Source organism: Esox lucius, chromosome 22 (genome assembly GCF_011004845.1).
Source record: "Esox lucius isolate fEsoLuc1 chromosome 22, fEsoLuc1.pri, whole genome shotgun sequence".
In the NCBI taxonomy this organism is placed as follows: Eukaryota; Metazoa; Chordata; class Actinopteri; order Esociformes; family Esocidae; genus Esox; species Esox lucius.
This window is the reverse complement of record NC_047590.1, coordinates 18,145,852-18,159,753: the sequence shown is the minus strand read 5'-3', so window position 1 is coordinate 18,159,753 and position 13,902 is coordinate 18,145,852. Positions and strand designations below refer to the sequence as shown.

Sequence of the window (13,902 nt, the reverse complement as noted above, 5' to 3'; positions counted from 1 at the left end):
CGTTTTATCTGGGCTTTGTTTTCTTGTCCTGAAAATCTCTGCTAGTCCTTGCTAATGACAATGGTGCCGCCAACACAATACTATTATGTCTGTCAAACAGACCTCTAATTTGGAGTGAATGCAATGTTGTGTATCACTTTGTGTTGTGGTGACTACATAATTTTTCAGTGAGACAAATATACAATTTTTAATCCCAATGACTCTCTAAGAGGTGTTAAATTGAAAAATAAATAGGTGGGTAGCCGGGCAGGAAAGAAATAGAAAGCTTAGTGTATTCCATATGAGCAAATGTTAAAGCAGAATAAGTAAAGGAAATGTGAAGATAGTACAAGAGGTTGTGTAGCCTATCATTAGCCTCCTTAATATCAGAATTGTCTTTGTATGTACATTCACACATACAAAAATGTCACTTGGTGCAGCTAATGTAAGACAGCATAATAAAGAGAGAATACACAAAAACGCGAAGCATTATCATATGAAAGAGACCAAAGGAGAATATTCACAGAATTCGTCTCCAATGAAAAAAAGAAAATTATACAGGATTGGAAGTGCATTGAGTTTTGTAAGCATGAAAAAAAAATATGCCAATAACTATTTTGAGAGCTAGACTTTGTCTTCACATACTTTACTGTATTAGTTGAATGATCGGCTACTTTGTAACATCGTTGTCACATTTTTGTAATCGTTTAACCTTTCATTCACCCTATACCGATACCCTTATGTTATTATCCCTAACCCTGCCTGCTACATCAATTTAATGCGCAAACTGTTGCTTAGCCTACTATACACACAAAGCTGTGTTCCTGTAAAAATGCACAATGCGACTCAAATAAAACGGTGTGAATACCTCCACATAAATACATAAAAATATGCACTAAATACATTCAAATATGACTGTCAACTCACCAGTGAATAAGCGTGTACGTAGAATACATTCCAGCACAGTACAACCTTCACAAACTTGCTAAGAAAAATCATTTTGAAGATCAGGTGCTTTTCTATAAGCTACAAAAACAGCGCAGTTTCTGAGGCACCATATGCGCAGTAATGTCCAGTGTAAAGCGCGTGCAACATTCTGACTGTAGCCTGATCCATGCGCAGCCAAGTCTGACCTACTTCGTTTGTAATAACCAACGCTCTAGAAGTCTGTTGAAAGAGTACATCACGAGAAAAGGTACAGAAATTACGTAGGCTTGCTAAGAGTTTTAATGTCATCTGTCTGGAATAGAGATTTTTCTTAAACTTCAAAAACGTTGACTGATCACTTGTAGTTAGAATTGACTATATTAGGCATTTTATTGTTTCGTGTCATCTGGTGGTACTCTAGATTTTCTAAAACGAAAAACGGAAAGACCTTTTAGAGACAACTGGCGTTGCCTAATCTGGCGACCACGATCTTTAAATGTCAGATTCAATGAAAATCAGAAAAACCCTGACAGTCAATAGATCGCTAAAATAATTTTGACGAGAATAATGCATACACACGTGTTTGAGCTTCTGACACCTGGCACGCCAGAAATGTACACTTCCGTTTCAGCAATGTCTTTGTTTTCGAAAGAAAAGCAAATATGTTTTTCCATTTAAAATAACATCTAATTAATCAGAATTACAGTGTAGTTATTGTAAATGTTGTAAATTACTGCTGTAGCTTTAGAGGCCCATTATCAGCAACCATCAGTGTTGTGTCCCAGTGGCATGTTGTCTTTGTTAATCCAAGTTTATCATTTTAAAAGGCTAATTGATCGTTAGACCCTTTTGCAATTGTTTTAGCATGGCTGAAAGAAACAATAAAACTGGCCTTCTTTAGACAAATTGAGTATCTGGAGCATTACCTTTTGGACATCGCTAAATTGGAGCCAATTTCTTCTTACAACTTGACAATGACCTAAAGTACAGCCCCAAACTATGCAAGAACTATTTAGGGAAGAAGCAGTCAGCTGGTATTCTGTCTATAATGGAGTGGCCAATGACCAGATCTCAACCCTACTGAGCTGTTGTGGGAGCAATTTCACCATATGGTATGTACAGTAAGTGCCCATCAAGCCAATCCAACTTGTGGGAGGTGCTTCAGGAAGCATTGGGTGAAATCTCTTCAGATTACCTCAACAAACTGACAACTAGAATGCAGAAGGTCTGCAAGGCTGTAATTGCTGCAAATGGAGGATTTTTTGTCAAAAGGATACAATTATTATTTTAATAAAAACATTTTTTTTCTAACCTTGTCACTGACTTTATTTCCAAATCATTATGCTATATTTTCTATTCAAACTAATTTCATGAATGTCCTTGTTCAAAAACAATGGATATTTCTAAGTGACCCCATACTTTTGAACGGTTGTGTATATGATAAAATGCCACTGTAGTGGTAGTTGCATTTCCCTGGTGCATGTAATTACCCCTTGGGGGTGCTATCCATGGTGCTGAAATTTGGAAAGGGAGGTTGGCTCTTGGAAGCTGTCTCAATGATACTCTGTGTGTGTGTGTGCGTGTGATCCAGATGCATGAGTACATTTTACGACCATACGTCCACAGAAACACCTGTCAAATCGGTTCCCTTCCAGCTTCCAATACCCACAAGGATAGAAAAACAATATGAGCACTAAATATGTAACTTTGTGTTGTCTTGCACTGTCATGCCTTTGTTAAGGTTGAGAATTGTTTTTCAATCTGGTTACATGTTAAAATAAAATTGAAAGGTGTGTATATATATATATATATATATATATATATATATATATATATATATATATATATAAGTTGTTAAAACGGCCAGTGGCAAAACCAATACAGTTCGTAGACACTATTTGTGGTGGAGGTAAACTTAATAAGAAACGTTAGTCAGTTTAACACAATCCTCAACGGAGTCCAGCGACTGCTGAAACGTGTAATGCCGTGTTGTGGTGGTTAAAGACATTGCCTCTCATGTGGAAGACCTAAATTCAAATCTATTGAGATCAACAACATTAATTAATTATTTCTGGTAGATTCCACGTTTCTCTCATCTTTTCACTTGAAGAAAAAGTTAGTTATCGTTGCCTTTATTGATAGTTATTGTATAAATGTAATTTATGAATGAAAGAAAAAAGTATGTTGTTTTACCATGAAAGAAAAAAATGAGTTCTTATGCCATGAAATTGAATAGCTTTAGCAGACTGGCTAGCAATTGCTCAATTCTTAAGTAAGTTAGTATATACCTGTAAAGCTTATTACTGGCTAATACGCTGTTAAAACGGTCAGTTTAATTGTATCAATGACATTCATGAATGGCCAATTAAATATTAAAACAACCAGTGGCAAAAGAAGATTTGTTCAGGATATACAGATGCCGGATGTCATCATAGACAAGAGGCTATACTGACAGCTAGTGGATGTACAGCTTTGTGGTGTAGTGGTTAATGACACAACCTTTCATGTGGGTGACCTGGGTTCGAATCCTGAGGTGGCAACACTTTCTATTGCGGGCCGGCTGAACTAGGCTTGCCTGGTTTCCTGTTCAAATGACCGTCTAGGAGGTTCACACTACTACAAATGTCATGGTGATCGAAGTGTGTTGTCGCCACATCCTATGTAGACAGTGGTATTGTGCTGAAAATAATGCCAATTATTGGGTTGGGAATGTTTGTCATTTGCTTTTTCGTTGAAGTTTTTTCTCTCTTTCATTTACCTCTCCATTGTTTTAGTACAACAAAAAACTCTCATTATGTTATTGAGACATTTCCCGAATGTTTGTGTTTCCAATAAATTATTTTCAGCAGAAAATGTGAACTGTCTGAGTACGTCCTTGAGTTGAAAAGCTTTGCATGATGAGTTAGGAGCACTTTTGCAGACCCTGCTGGCCAGATCAAGATGAATGCGCTATGAAGGGACTAGGCTGCCGTTTGGAAACCAAGCCATGTCCTTATGATCAGTTCAGTTGGAGTAATAAAAGCTTTCCATCCTTCCACTTGATGGGTAACCTACTTATTGACTGTCCTTTCATCACTCAGGTCCAGCTGTTCTCAGCTTCAGGCATCAGGGCTGGGAGTACTGCTAGCTGTGCTTGTTGCCCTCTGATCAGGGGCTTATTTACAGTTGGAACATGAGGTATTCAAAAATAACTACCCGGTTGTATAGAAAACTGGCAGCAGTCTGGGTCTGAGTCTCAGCTAGGCTGAGTCCGTAGGGTCACGAAGCCACCAGGATTCCAGACTGCGCACAATTGGAATCAAACCACCAGGCCAGCTGTGTGACATAACTGTTATCATGCAATGTGCTATTAAAAAAGGGGCTCAGTTAACAAAGAACGACTGATCGCATTGTTAATTTCATTGTGGCATTCATTATTCCACATTGGTCACTTAGCATGGGACACCTGCAATGCCAGGGCTGTAAATTCAGTTCCAGCAGTGATCACCTAACTACAAAAAATGTCAAGCAGTTGATGTAATGGGGGTCAGTTTGGATAAAAGCATCTGGTAAGTGGCGTTCCCTGCATTACTACAGGATATTGCTATTGCCGCATATAGTCCGTGGGTGGTTCTAAAAGAATAATGTTCATGAATGTGATTCAAAGTAAATGTGAGAAATGCCCTGTTTTTTGAACACTGTGAGTTACTGAACTCATTACGTATTTCTGTAATATCTCATTGAAATTCACATAGTAATCATGTGCTTACTGAATGTAAGTCGAGGCAGGAAACATGTCATTAATCTGACTGTTGTTTATGTTCAAGATCTCAAATGCAACCTTTGCCACCAGCCATCCGCTTCTGCAGACATGAAGTGGGCTTCCTGGGTCTCCTTCCTGTCTTCTTCCTGTTATGGGGCACTCAACTACTCTCAGTGTACACATTTAAACACACTATTGAATGTTTGACAGCTTTTTTTCCAGAAATTTAAATCGAAGTTGTCACATGCAACCTTCAAACTTGCATTTCACTATCTTCTGCAAGCTTGAAGCTCTGTGCATAAAAGCCATCTACATTGTCATATGCATGTTTTGAAATTAACATCCAACTCAAAATACCTTTGTATTACTAAGTCAAATAGAATGTATAACAATGACCTTTTCCAACACGGCCCTCATGTTAATGTGATCACCTCTGCTTCCAATTGGAACATTATTCCCCTTTGTTCCCCAAAACGTATAACAAACTAGAAAGTGCTGTGTTTACTAAATCTGTGTAGTAAGTATATGTTCCTCTGGATAATACTGTCAGCTACATTATTAAAATGGAAAATGTAAAAATGAAGCATGGTACAACAGACAGCTTTCAAAAATATGAACAGAGTTTGAGGCAAAGTAGCTGTAAGCTACACTGCTTTGCCTTCTGCGGGATTCTGTTCACTTCACTCCTCTCCAAGGCTACCAAAGATTATTCTCTCTTTATCTTTTCACAGCAGACCTCCCTTCATCCCTTCCTACCTTCTCCTTTCTCACATCCACGGACCTTTAAAGGATTTGCGGATTTTGGAACACTTCCCTCACATCTTGTCCTATCTATTTATCGTTTTTATTTTGTGATATATATCCCCTTAAATTGTAAATAAACAACAGACAGAAAATGCATGAATAAGTAATAAAATGTCCACAGGCCAGTCATGATGACAAGTTTACGAGATAGTAATTTTAAAACCATTCAATCATTCAGGTGACAGCAAAAAACAAAAAATATAGCTTTAAATGTGCTATTTCATTCTATGGTTTAGCCTCACCTATGTATTCTGTCTCAGCGTGGATTTAATAAGTGACAATGAGGGTTGGGAAAGCAATAAACTAAACCCCATGTGTGACCGGCTTATACTGTGTCATTCTCTGTGGCTGTTACCTGCCATTGTTTAAACCTGTGAGTGGGCTTGGTCTGTTGTTGCGTAGGTTTTACTAAGCTCTGTACTTAGCTCTGTCTCTTTCGCTAGCGACAATAACCTATAATGTGTGTTTTATGTGTATCCCTGCCAAAAATTGCTTTGCTGAATATAAGACAACAACCATGTTAAGAAAATAGTTTTTTCTTGTACTAACACTCCGATATTCATTTTTTATCATTCTGGAAATGATCTTTGCCAGCGACTAAGAGACAATTTGTGCTTTATTACGATGAGCCTAGAAAAACCCCTTTCACCATCATAGCAGTTATAGTTAGCACTTTTCTTCTTAATCGCATTGATTTTACTGATAACTTTTTCAAAGGTTTCCACTCGCAATGACTGCAATACTGTATGTTGCTAGCTGCCTGACATACCACTACTGAATACCCTGAAGGTATGTTGCTCTGAATAGGAGTGTTAGTTTAATGAATGTAAACAGTGTACCACCGACGTATGGTTCAGAAGAATATCATTTGAATGGGTAACCCTTAAACCGTCAACTCAAGAAGTACTTGAAGCGCCATGGAGGAAGGACTGAAATATTCACACTCTGTTCTAAACCAGCTGGACAACATCAGAGCATCGCCAAGACAAAACACAGGAGCACAGTTGTAAACAGCCTAACAGTAAGACAAATAATTTGGGAGGGCCAATGCTTCCTCCATCTTGTACTTACATTTTTCACGCTTTATTGGACTTAGAAGTGGAGAAAGATAAAGGAAAAAGTATTTATTGAAAGAACACTGAAGCTGATTTGAACACATTAAATGAGCAACAGAGGTAAGGGCTTAGACCACTGGACTCTCCAAGGCCACACAAAGAAACGACTTGCCTGTCCTGTATGTTGGAATGGGTTGATTGATTTACAGAATGGATTTGTCGTGGCTGGGCGATCCCTTAGAGATAGGGTGAGAAGCTCGGTCACCCGGGAGGAGCTCAGAGTAGAGCCGCTGCTCCTCCACATCGAGAGGGGTCAGCTGAGGTGGCTTGGGCATCTGTTTCGGATGCCTCCGCAACGCCTTCCTGGGAAGGTGTTCCGGTCCCGTCCCACCGGGAAGAGACCCCGGGGAAGACCTAGGACACGCTGGAGGGACTATGTCTCCCGGCTGGCCTGGGAACGCCTCGGTGTCCCCCCGGAAGAGCTGGAGGAAGTGTCTGGGGAGAGGGAAGTCTGGGCATCCCTGCTTAGACTGCTGCCCCCGCGACCCGGCCCCGGATAAGCGGAAGATGATGCGATGCGATGCGATGCGATTTGTCGTGTCATTCTTGTGATATATGCTATTAGCCAAACAACATTGAGGATTTAAGCCACCTGGTTAATATAAAAATATACAGCACCTTTCCTTTCCAAAAAAGTCGAAAAGGAAGGTTTTGAGTGAGGAACAGAAGGGTTAAAATTAAGAGACCACTGCAAATTGAACTCTTCTGTTCCTCACTCAAAACTTTCCTTTCCTACTTTTTTTGAAAAGAAAGATAAAGGTGCAGTGGTCTCTTAATTTTTTCTGGAGCTGTATACCGATCAGCCATAACATTATGACCACCTGCTTAATATTGTGTAGGTCCCCCTTTTGCCGCCAAAACAGCCCTGACCCGTCAAAGCATGGACTCCATTAAACCTCTGAAGGTGTGCTGTGGTATCTGGCACCAAGACATTAGCAGCAGATCCTTTAAGTCTTGTGAGTTACATAGTGGGGCCTCCATGGATCGGACCTGTTTATCCAGCACATCCCACAGATGCTCAATTCGATTGAGATCAGGGGAATTTGGAGGCCAAGTCAACACCTTGAACTTGTTGTGTTCCTCAAGTCAGTCCTGAACCATTTTTGCTAAGTGGCATGGCACATTATCCTGCTGAAAAAGGCCAATGCCAACATGGAATACCATTGCCATGAAAGGGTGCACATGGTCTGCAACAATGCTCAGGTTGGTGGTACGTATCAAAGTAACGTCCAAATGAATGACAGGACCCAAGGTTCCCCAGCAGAACATTGCCCAAAGCATCACACTCCCTCCACTGGCTTGCCTCCTTCCCATAGTGCATCCTGGTGCCATGTGTTCTCCAGGTAAGCAACACACGCACCCGGCCATCCACGTGATGTGAAAGAAAATGTGATTCATCAGACAAGGACCTTCTTCCATTGCTCTGTGGTCCAGTTCTAAATGCTGAAAGCCCATTGTAGGCGCTTTCAGCAGTGGTACAGGGGTCAGCATTGGCACCCTGACTGGTCTGAGGCTACGCAGCCCTATACGCAACAAACTGCGATGTACTGTGTGTTCTGACACCTTTCTATGAGTACCAGCATGAACTTTTCAGCAATTTCAGCCGCAGTAGTGTGGCTGTTGGATCAGACCACCCAGCCTTCACCTTCCATGTGCATCAGTGAGCCTTGGCCGCCCATGACCCTGTCGCCTGTTCACCACTTTTCCTTCCTTGGACCACTTGTCATTTTGACCACTGCAGACCGGGAACACCCCACAAGGGCTACAGTTTTGGAGATCCTCTGACCCAGTCGTCTAGCCATCACAATTTGGCTCTAAATAGCTCAGATTCTTACGCTTGCTCATTTTTCCTGCTTCTTCCATATCAACTTTGAGGACAGAATATTCACTTGCTGCCTAATATATCCCAGCTCTGACAGGTGCCATGAAAACGAGATTATCAGTGTTATTCACTTTACCTGTCGTGTTGTGGCTGATCAGTGTGTATAAATATATATATAACAGCTCTGGAAAAACTTAAGAGACCACTGCAAATGTTTCTTTCCTTTCCAAAAAAGTTCAAAGGGAAGGTTCTGAGTGAGGAATAGAAGCATATACATATATACACTGCTCAAAAACATTAAGGGGACACAATCATCACAGCATAATACAGAGTCAATTAAACTGTAGCAATATCAATAGGTCCAGTTAAGAAGCATAAGTGATTGGGAATCAATGTCACCTGTTTTGGTGCAAATTAAAATGGCAACACTGGAGAAGCAACAGCAAGACAACCCCCAGAAAGGGAATGGTTTTGCAGGTAGTGGCCACAGACAATTGCTGTCTCCATTGCTGTTTCCAAAAAAGTTGAAAAGGAAAGTTTTGAGTGAGGAACCACATCAAAAATAGATTGATCAGTTCAGACTCAGGTGTTACCAAATATATTGATCGCAGCCAGTTATGGAACGAGGGCTGACAGTGCCTGACTACTACTTCCCTTGTTCCAAAGACCAGCAGATGGCAGCAATCACTAAGATTTTGTTTCTTGTCATCTCAAAGAATGTGGTCATATTAATGATGAGGTGGTTGGTGTATTAGGTTACTTACATTTTACATAACAAATAACTGAAATTAATATAAATATTTAATACCTAAATTGTTGATATGTACCGTTTTCCCCGGTTTGTAAAAAAGTTCCCGAAAATAACGTCGTTAACAAATTGCGTGTTTGCGAAACATGTTGATGAATATGAATACAATTGTACCAATGTTAAATATAATTAAATGAATTAATTTTCCCGTTGTAGATATTGCAGATTTTTTATTTGTTCGTTTTGCTGGTGGGTGTAAACATTCAGAGGATCCCTAAATGGGTTTGGCGTTACGACAAGGTGCTGGAAGTGGCAGGGCGAAAGAAAAGGCTTGAGCGCTAGAACGGAAAAGCATAGACAGTTAAGACGTACTGTCCATTCATACGAGCTCCTCGGTAATCTGTTAGCACATCAGTTTAAAACGAGATTTCTAAATATATTTGGAGCGCCCTACTATCCGAAAGGTAAGCTGTAATATTTCACAACGTAACAGTTTAATTGCAGATACGGTACAGTACATGTACGCAGTATTCTCCTAACCGCATGAGAGACTTGTCACTGCGGTTGTGTAGAAGTGTTGTTCAATGACGAAAGGATGACCAGAAAGCCAGACTCAAAGCGATTCCGTTACTTATTTGGGTTCAGTTCATATCATATATCATTCTCGCAAAAAGGCACTATTACAGTAATGTTATTTTTAGCTCCGCGAATCTAGCTTATGTAGTTGGTTAACCGAGAAGCTAACTTCTGCCTGTGAGACTGACGGTGACAGCTAGCCGCTAGCTAGCGCGCTAGCAAAGAATCACGTACAGTACTAGCGTCTATGTTGGTCAAAATCTATCTGCCCTAACAACAATACAATGTGTAACTAGCCTGTTAGAGAGTCAGACGGTTTGGTATTCTGCTGTTAATACCATTACAATTGAATCCAATTGGCTTTCCTGATACTAGCCCTTAATCGTAGCGACTATTTATGAACAGGGCTTGCTTACTTATAATGCCTGTTTATTATAGATTGTCAGTGTAGTAGTGGTCCGATGGATGGGCATCTTGCTTCATGACTATGCAGACTCATAGCTCTGGTTGCATTAGGGTTTTGACTTTCAGTCACCTAAGTAAAGTAATACCTTACATTCTTTTCAATTCTTTCTTTGGACATTATATGATAGAAGGAACGCTGCCATGTCGCTAGCATCTGTGTTTGAAAGGTGCTAGCTGGTTAGCTTTACCAGCTAGAGGTGTTAGAATCTTTCCCAGTCGAATCTGTTGTACAAGGCTAGTCTGTGGTTTCTGAGTTGTAGCAAGCACAAACACCTGTCTTTTAATCAATATCTCCATATTTTCTGGGTGTGATTATTTTTTGTTATACAGATGTTAACTACTACAAAAATATAAATACAGATTGAAGATGTAGTAATTAGTGTACAGTCATGAACATTCCAACACTTCATTGTAAAAGAGAGTTATGTGGTGTTTGTAACTTCTTCGCTATAAACTCAGGGCATTTTATTCAACCGGTTGGGCTGCCTTGACTGCCGTCTTTTGTGTACAGATTGTCAGGTCCACGTGCAATGAGCATGCAAAATCTGCCTGAAATGCCAGAAAACTAGCCTATATATATTTTAGCATTAAGGGAGTACTTCCCACATTTTTTATTGGTGTCTTCATGATGCCTATCGAAGAACAAGATTAAACATTTAATGTAGTTATCTTGTTCTTTGCTCTACTTCCTTTTGTTATTGGTTCATCGCACCAAACATTTTAGAATGGCTGTCATTCAAACCTGCCATAGCAATGTTTACGCAGTGTCTTTATTGTCAAAGTTTTGCCTCTAATTGTGAAAATGGAAATAAAGCATAGCCTACATCTCAAGGGGTTCATCCTGGTGGTAAGTCTATTTGTAGGTTTTATACAGTATCCAAGACCAGTCTATGGAAAGTAGCTACTGAGCAAATACTGCAATGCAGGTTTGATTGAATCGAGCTCTTATTCTCAAGTATGGAAGGACTGGAGAGACCGAAATGGAAAAAGACAAATGATTATGCTATAATTTCTCAATTTCAACTTTCAATTAAAGTTTTCTATGACAGCCTTTTGAATACGAATTTGATTCGCTTGAATATACATAAACTTTAACTATGTATCAGATTGACGATTTTATTAGTAAGTTCTGCAAACACCAAATTACGTCTACCTAATTTCAAAGTAGACCATCACTGTCGATAGTCAGTATATTTTGTTCTCTGGTTACAGATATGATGTCAAAGTACATGTAAACCCAAACCTTTTCTCACCCAGTTACATAGGAATATGCATTTTGAACATTCTGAATTGCATATACATTCAAGTAATTTGGCAGGTGATCTTTTCCATAGGAAAATGTCAGAACACGTGACGCCAACAAACTAGGCCACCAACTTGACTTGTGTCGTTTAAATTCAAAATGTATTCAGGACAATCGTCCTTATAAATCTCATAAGAACTGCCAGTGTTTTTGGTCTTACAATAACATTAGAACGTACAGTTCTATCCAGGTCGTTGTGCGGAATAGGTTCCAAATGAATCATTAAGCGATCTTGCGAGACATTGATTCAGCTTTGATCTAAACGCAATTAAATGAGCACCAGTCTGAGAAGTGGGTGAGCTCTGTTGCCGTTCGTGCACGCAGCACCATTACAACGTGAAGCAGTAGCGGGCCCGTGTGTTTGTTGTTCTTGCATCACTTGTCATTACACATGCGTGCGATCTGGCACTGCTCTCCTGTCACTCTCTCGCTCACTTTGAGACACACTTCCCGCAGCAGCCTCTCAAAACACACCCCGTCCTCCCTCGATACCTGCCACCCGCTATCTCTCTCTCATTCCTCATCCCTCTCTCTTTCACTCACGACAGACTGCTTCACTGCCCGACAAACAGCTGCAGCGGCAGGTCACAGTGGATTTAATGAATTTGTTTGTGTCACGGCGGTCGCTGCGTAATTTAGAAGTAGCCCGAAATCCTGCCACCCGTGACCGATGCGTTTTTCGCCCACAACATTGTTTTCAAAGTAGCCTAAATTGTCTGAGAAGGCTGCGGACATGGCCACCCTGTTGGAGTAAATCTGAAAGAGTGTTTCCTTTACAACCCAGGAGATTTATACAAACACCCAGAAATCCCCTTGGAAACCAGCCAGGTTTCTGAAGAGAGTTCAGTGTATTCTGTAATTACAATCTTCCTCAGTCTTTGCATTAAGGAATTTGCCTGGAATGGCCCAGGTACACTGTGGCTAGTGCCATTAATTAAAACATAAAGCTTGTGGCTTTTGATGTTTTGTGTCTTCACTTGGTGGCAGGCTATTTCTAATCCCCATTGCAGTTAATATGTGTGATTAACAGAGAGGACGGACTGACAGTTTTAATTGAGTTTGTGATGCTGGGTTTCAGATCATTTTCACACTGAAACCCAAACCTCTCCGCTTAGCTGATTATCCAGACCATCCGAAAGGCCAGTGGGGCCTCAGTTTGCAGAGGTGAGCTTGCTGGCCTCCTTGGCTTCTTATAAAGAGCTCTTTCAAGTTCCTCTGCTGCGGCTCTTGGGGATTTATAAATCTGCCGGAATGGAGCTTTTGCTGTAGTGGTATGCTCTGCTGCTGGCAAGAAATCGTTGGGGCCGCACCATTGGGCTGGACCGGAGGTGATGGAGGGATGGGACGGAGGCGGGCTTGTTGATGGATGTGGTCCATAGCTGTGGAACTCTAAGTCTCTCTGATTAAAAGGCTCTTACTGCTCAGACGGCCTACACAGTACACACACAGTACACACACACAGTTCACTCACAGTACACACACACACCACTGCCCTACTCTGTGTCACCTGCGTTAACTGTGGCCACTGTACTAAATGGTTGAGCACAAGCCCAGACCCTCATTCTTTAGCCTCTTATTTTCCTTGAATCGTTACTGATCTCTATTGAATTTTGTATTATTGACCTACTATTGAATATTTGCTTTGCAAATGTACGTGTATGTGGTGGGGACGGACGGACATTGAAGGTTATGTGATGATTTTTGTGTCGAAGGGATTTCCTGTAAATGATTGCTTTGAACGGTTAGGTAGGCCTGTAAGTGGAGTCTCCTGTCACTTGATGTCAGTAGATGGATTTTCTAAATATAACTGTATTTATGTCGATGAAGATGGAAAGTCTTGTGCCTTTGGAAAGTATTCAGACCCCTTCACTTTCTCCACATTTAGTTCTTTTATAGACCACATTTTAAATTGAATGAATGATTATTGTGCTGTGTAGATTGGTGGTAAATAAAATGTACATTTAGTCATCATAGAAAATGAACACAACCAAAATGTGGAGTAGGTAAAAGGGCCTCAATGCTTTTCGAAGTCTCCATACTAAAGCCACTATTTTAGCATTTGGCTGGTGTGCTTCACAACTTTCTATAAGAAGCAAATAGCGTGGCATAGTTCAGCCAAGCCAAGGAGAAAAGCAGACAGAAGCTTTTCACTGGAGACTGGATTCCAAGGGCCTGCTTACAAAAGCATTGTTTATACAATAGAAATAGTCATTCTTAGTTCTTCCAGTCATTCTGTCCGGTCTTTGTTTATAACTGATGTGTAAGTTACACATTTCTCTGAAAACGGGAAAACGTTTTTCCCCCCGAATGTCTTCCTCACTTGCTATTCTTAGAGTGCCATTCATTTCCTTCTGCGGGGACAGGACCGGTTTGCTGCTCTGTAGCCAAAATACCAGGCATGTTTGATTTAATTCGAGCCCT

The 13,902-nt window shown here is 40.5% G+C and overlaps 2 protein-coding genes across 3 annotated transcripts in view; one reads left to right on the top strand and one right to left on the bottom strand.

Annotated features, from left to right (window-relative positions):
- The window catches only part of LOC105019683 (parathyroid hormone 2 receptor-like), a 50,602-nt gene extending 49,498 nt beyond the window's left edge, over positions 1-1,104 (bottom strand). Inside the window, exon 1 of the mRNA XM_034289799.1 lies at positions 907-1,104. Within this exon, the coding sequence (XP_034145690.1) occupies positions 907-978 (72 nt within the window). The 5' untranslated portion in view covers positions 979-1,104. The remainder of the gene's footprint in view (positions 1-906) is intronic.
- An 8,325-nt stretch (positions 1,105-9,429) lies between these two features.
- Positions 9,430-13,902, top strand: part of mgat5 (alpha-1,6-mannosylglycoprotein 6-beta-N-acetylglucosaminyltransferase) — a 122,376-nt gene continuing 117,903 nt past the window's right edge. Inside the window, exons 1-2 of one of the 2 annotated variants that reach the window (XM_029116598.2) lie at positions 9,430-9,601; positions 12,560-12,645. The gene's annotated coding sequence lies outside the window, so the exon portion shown is untranslated. The remainder of the gene's footprint in view (positions 9,602-12,559; positions 12,646-13,902) is intronic. The other variant, XM_029116597.2, reaches the window with a different exon arrangement.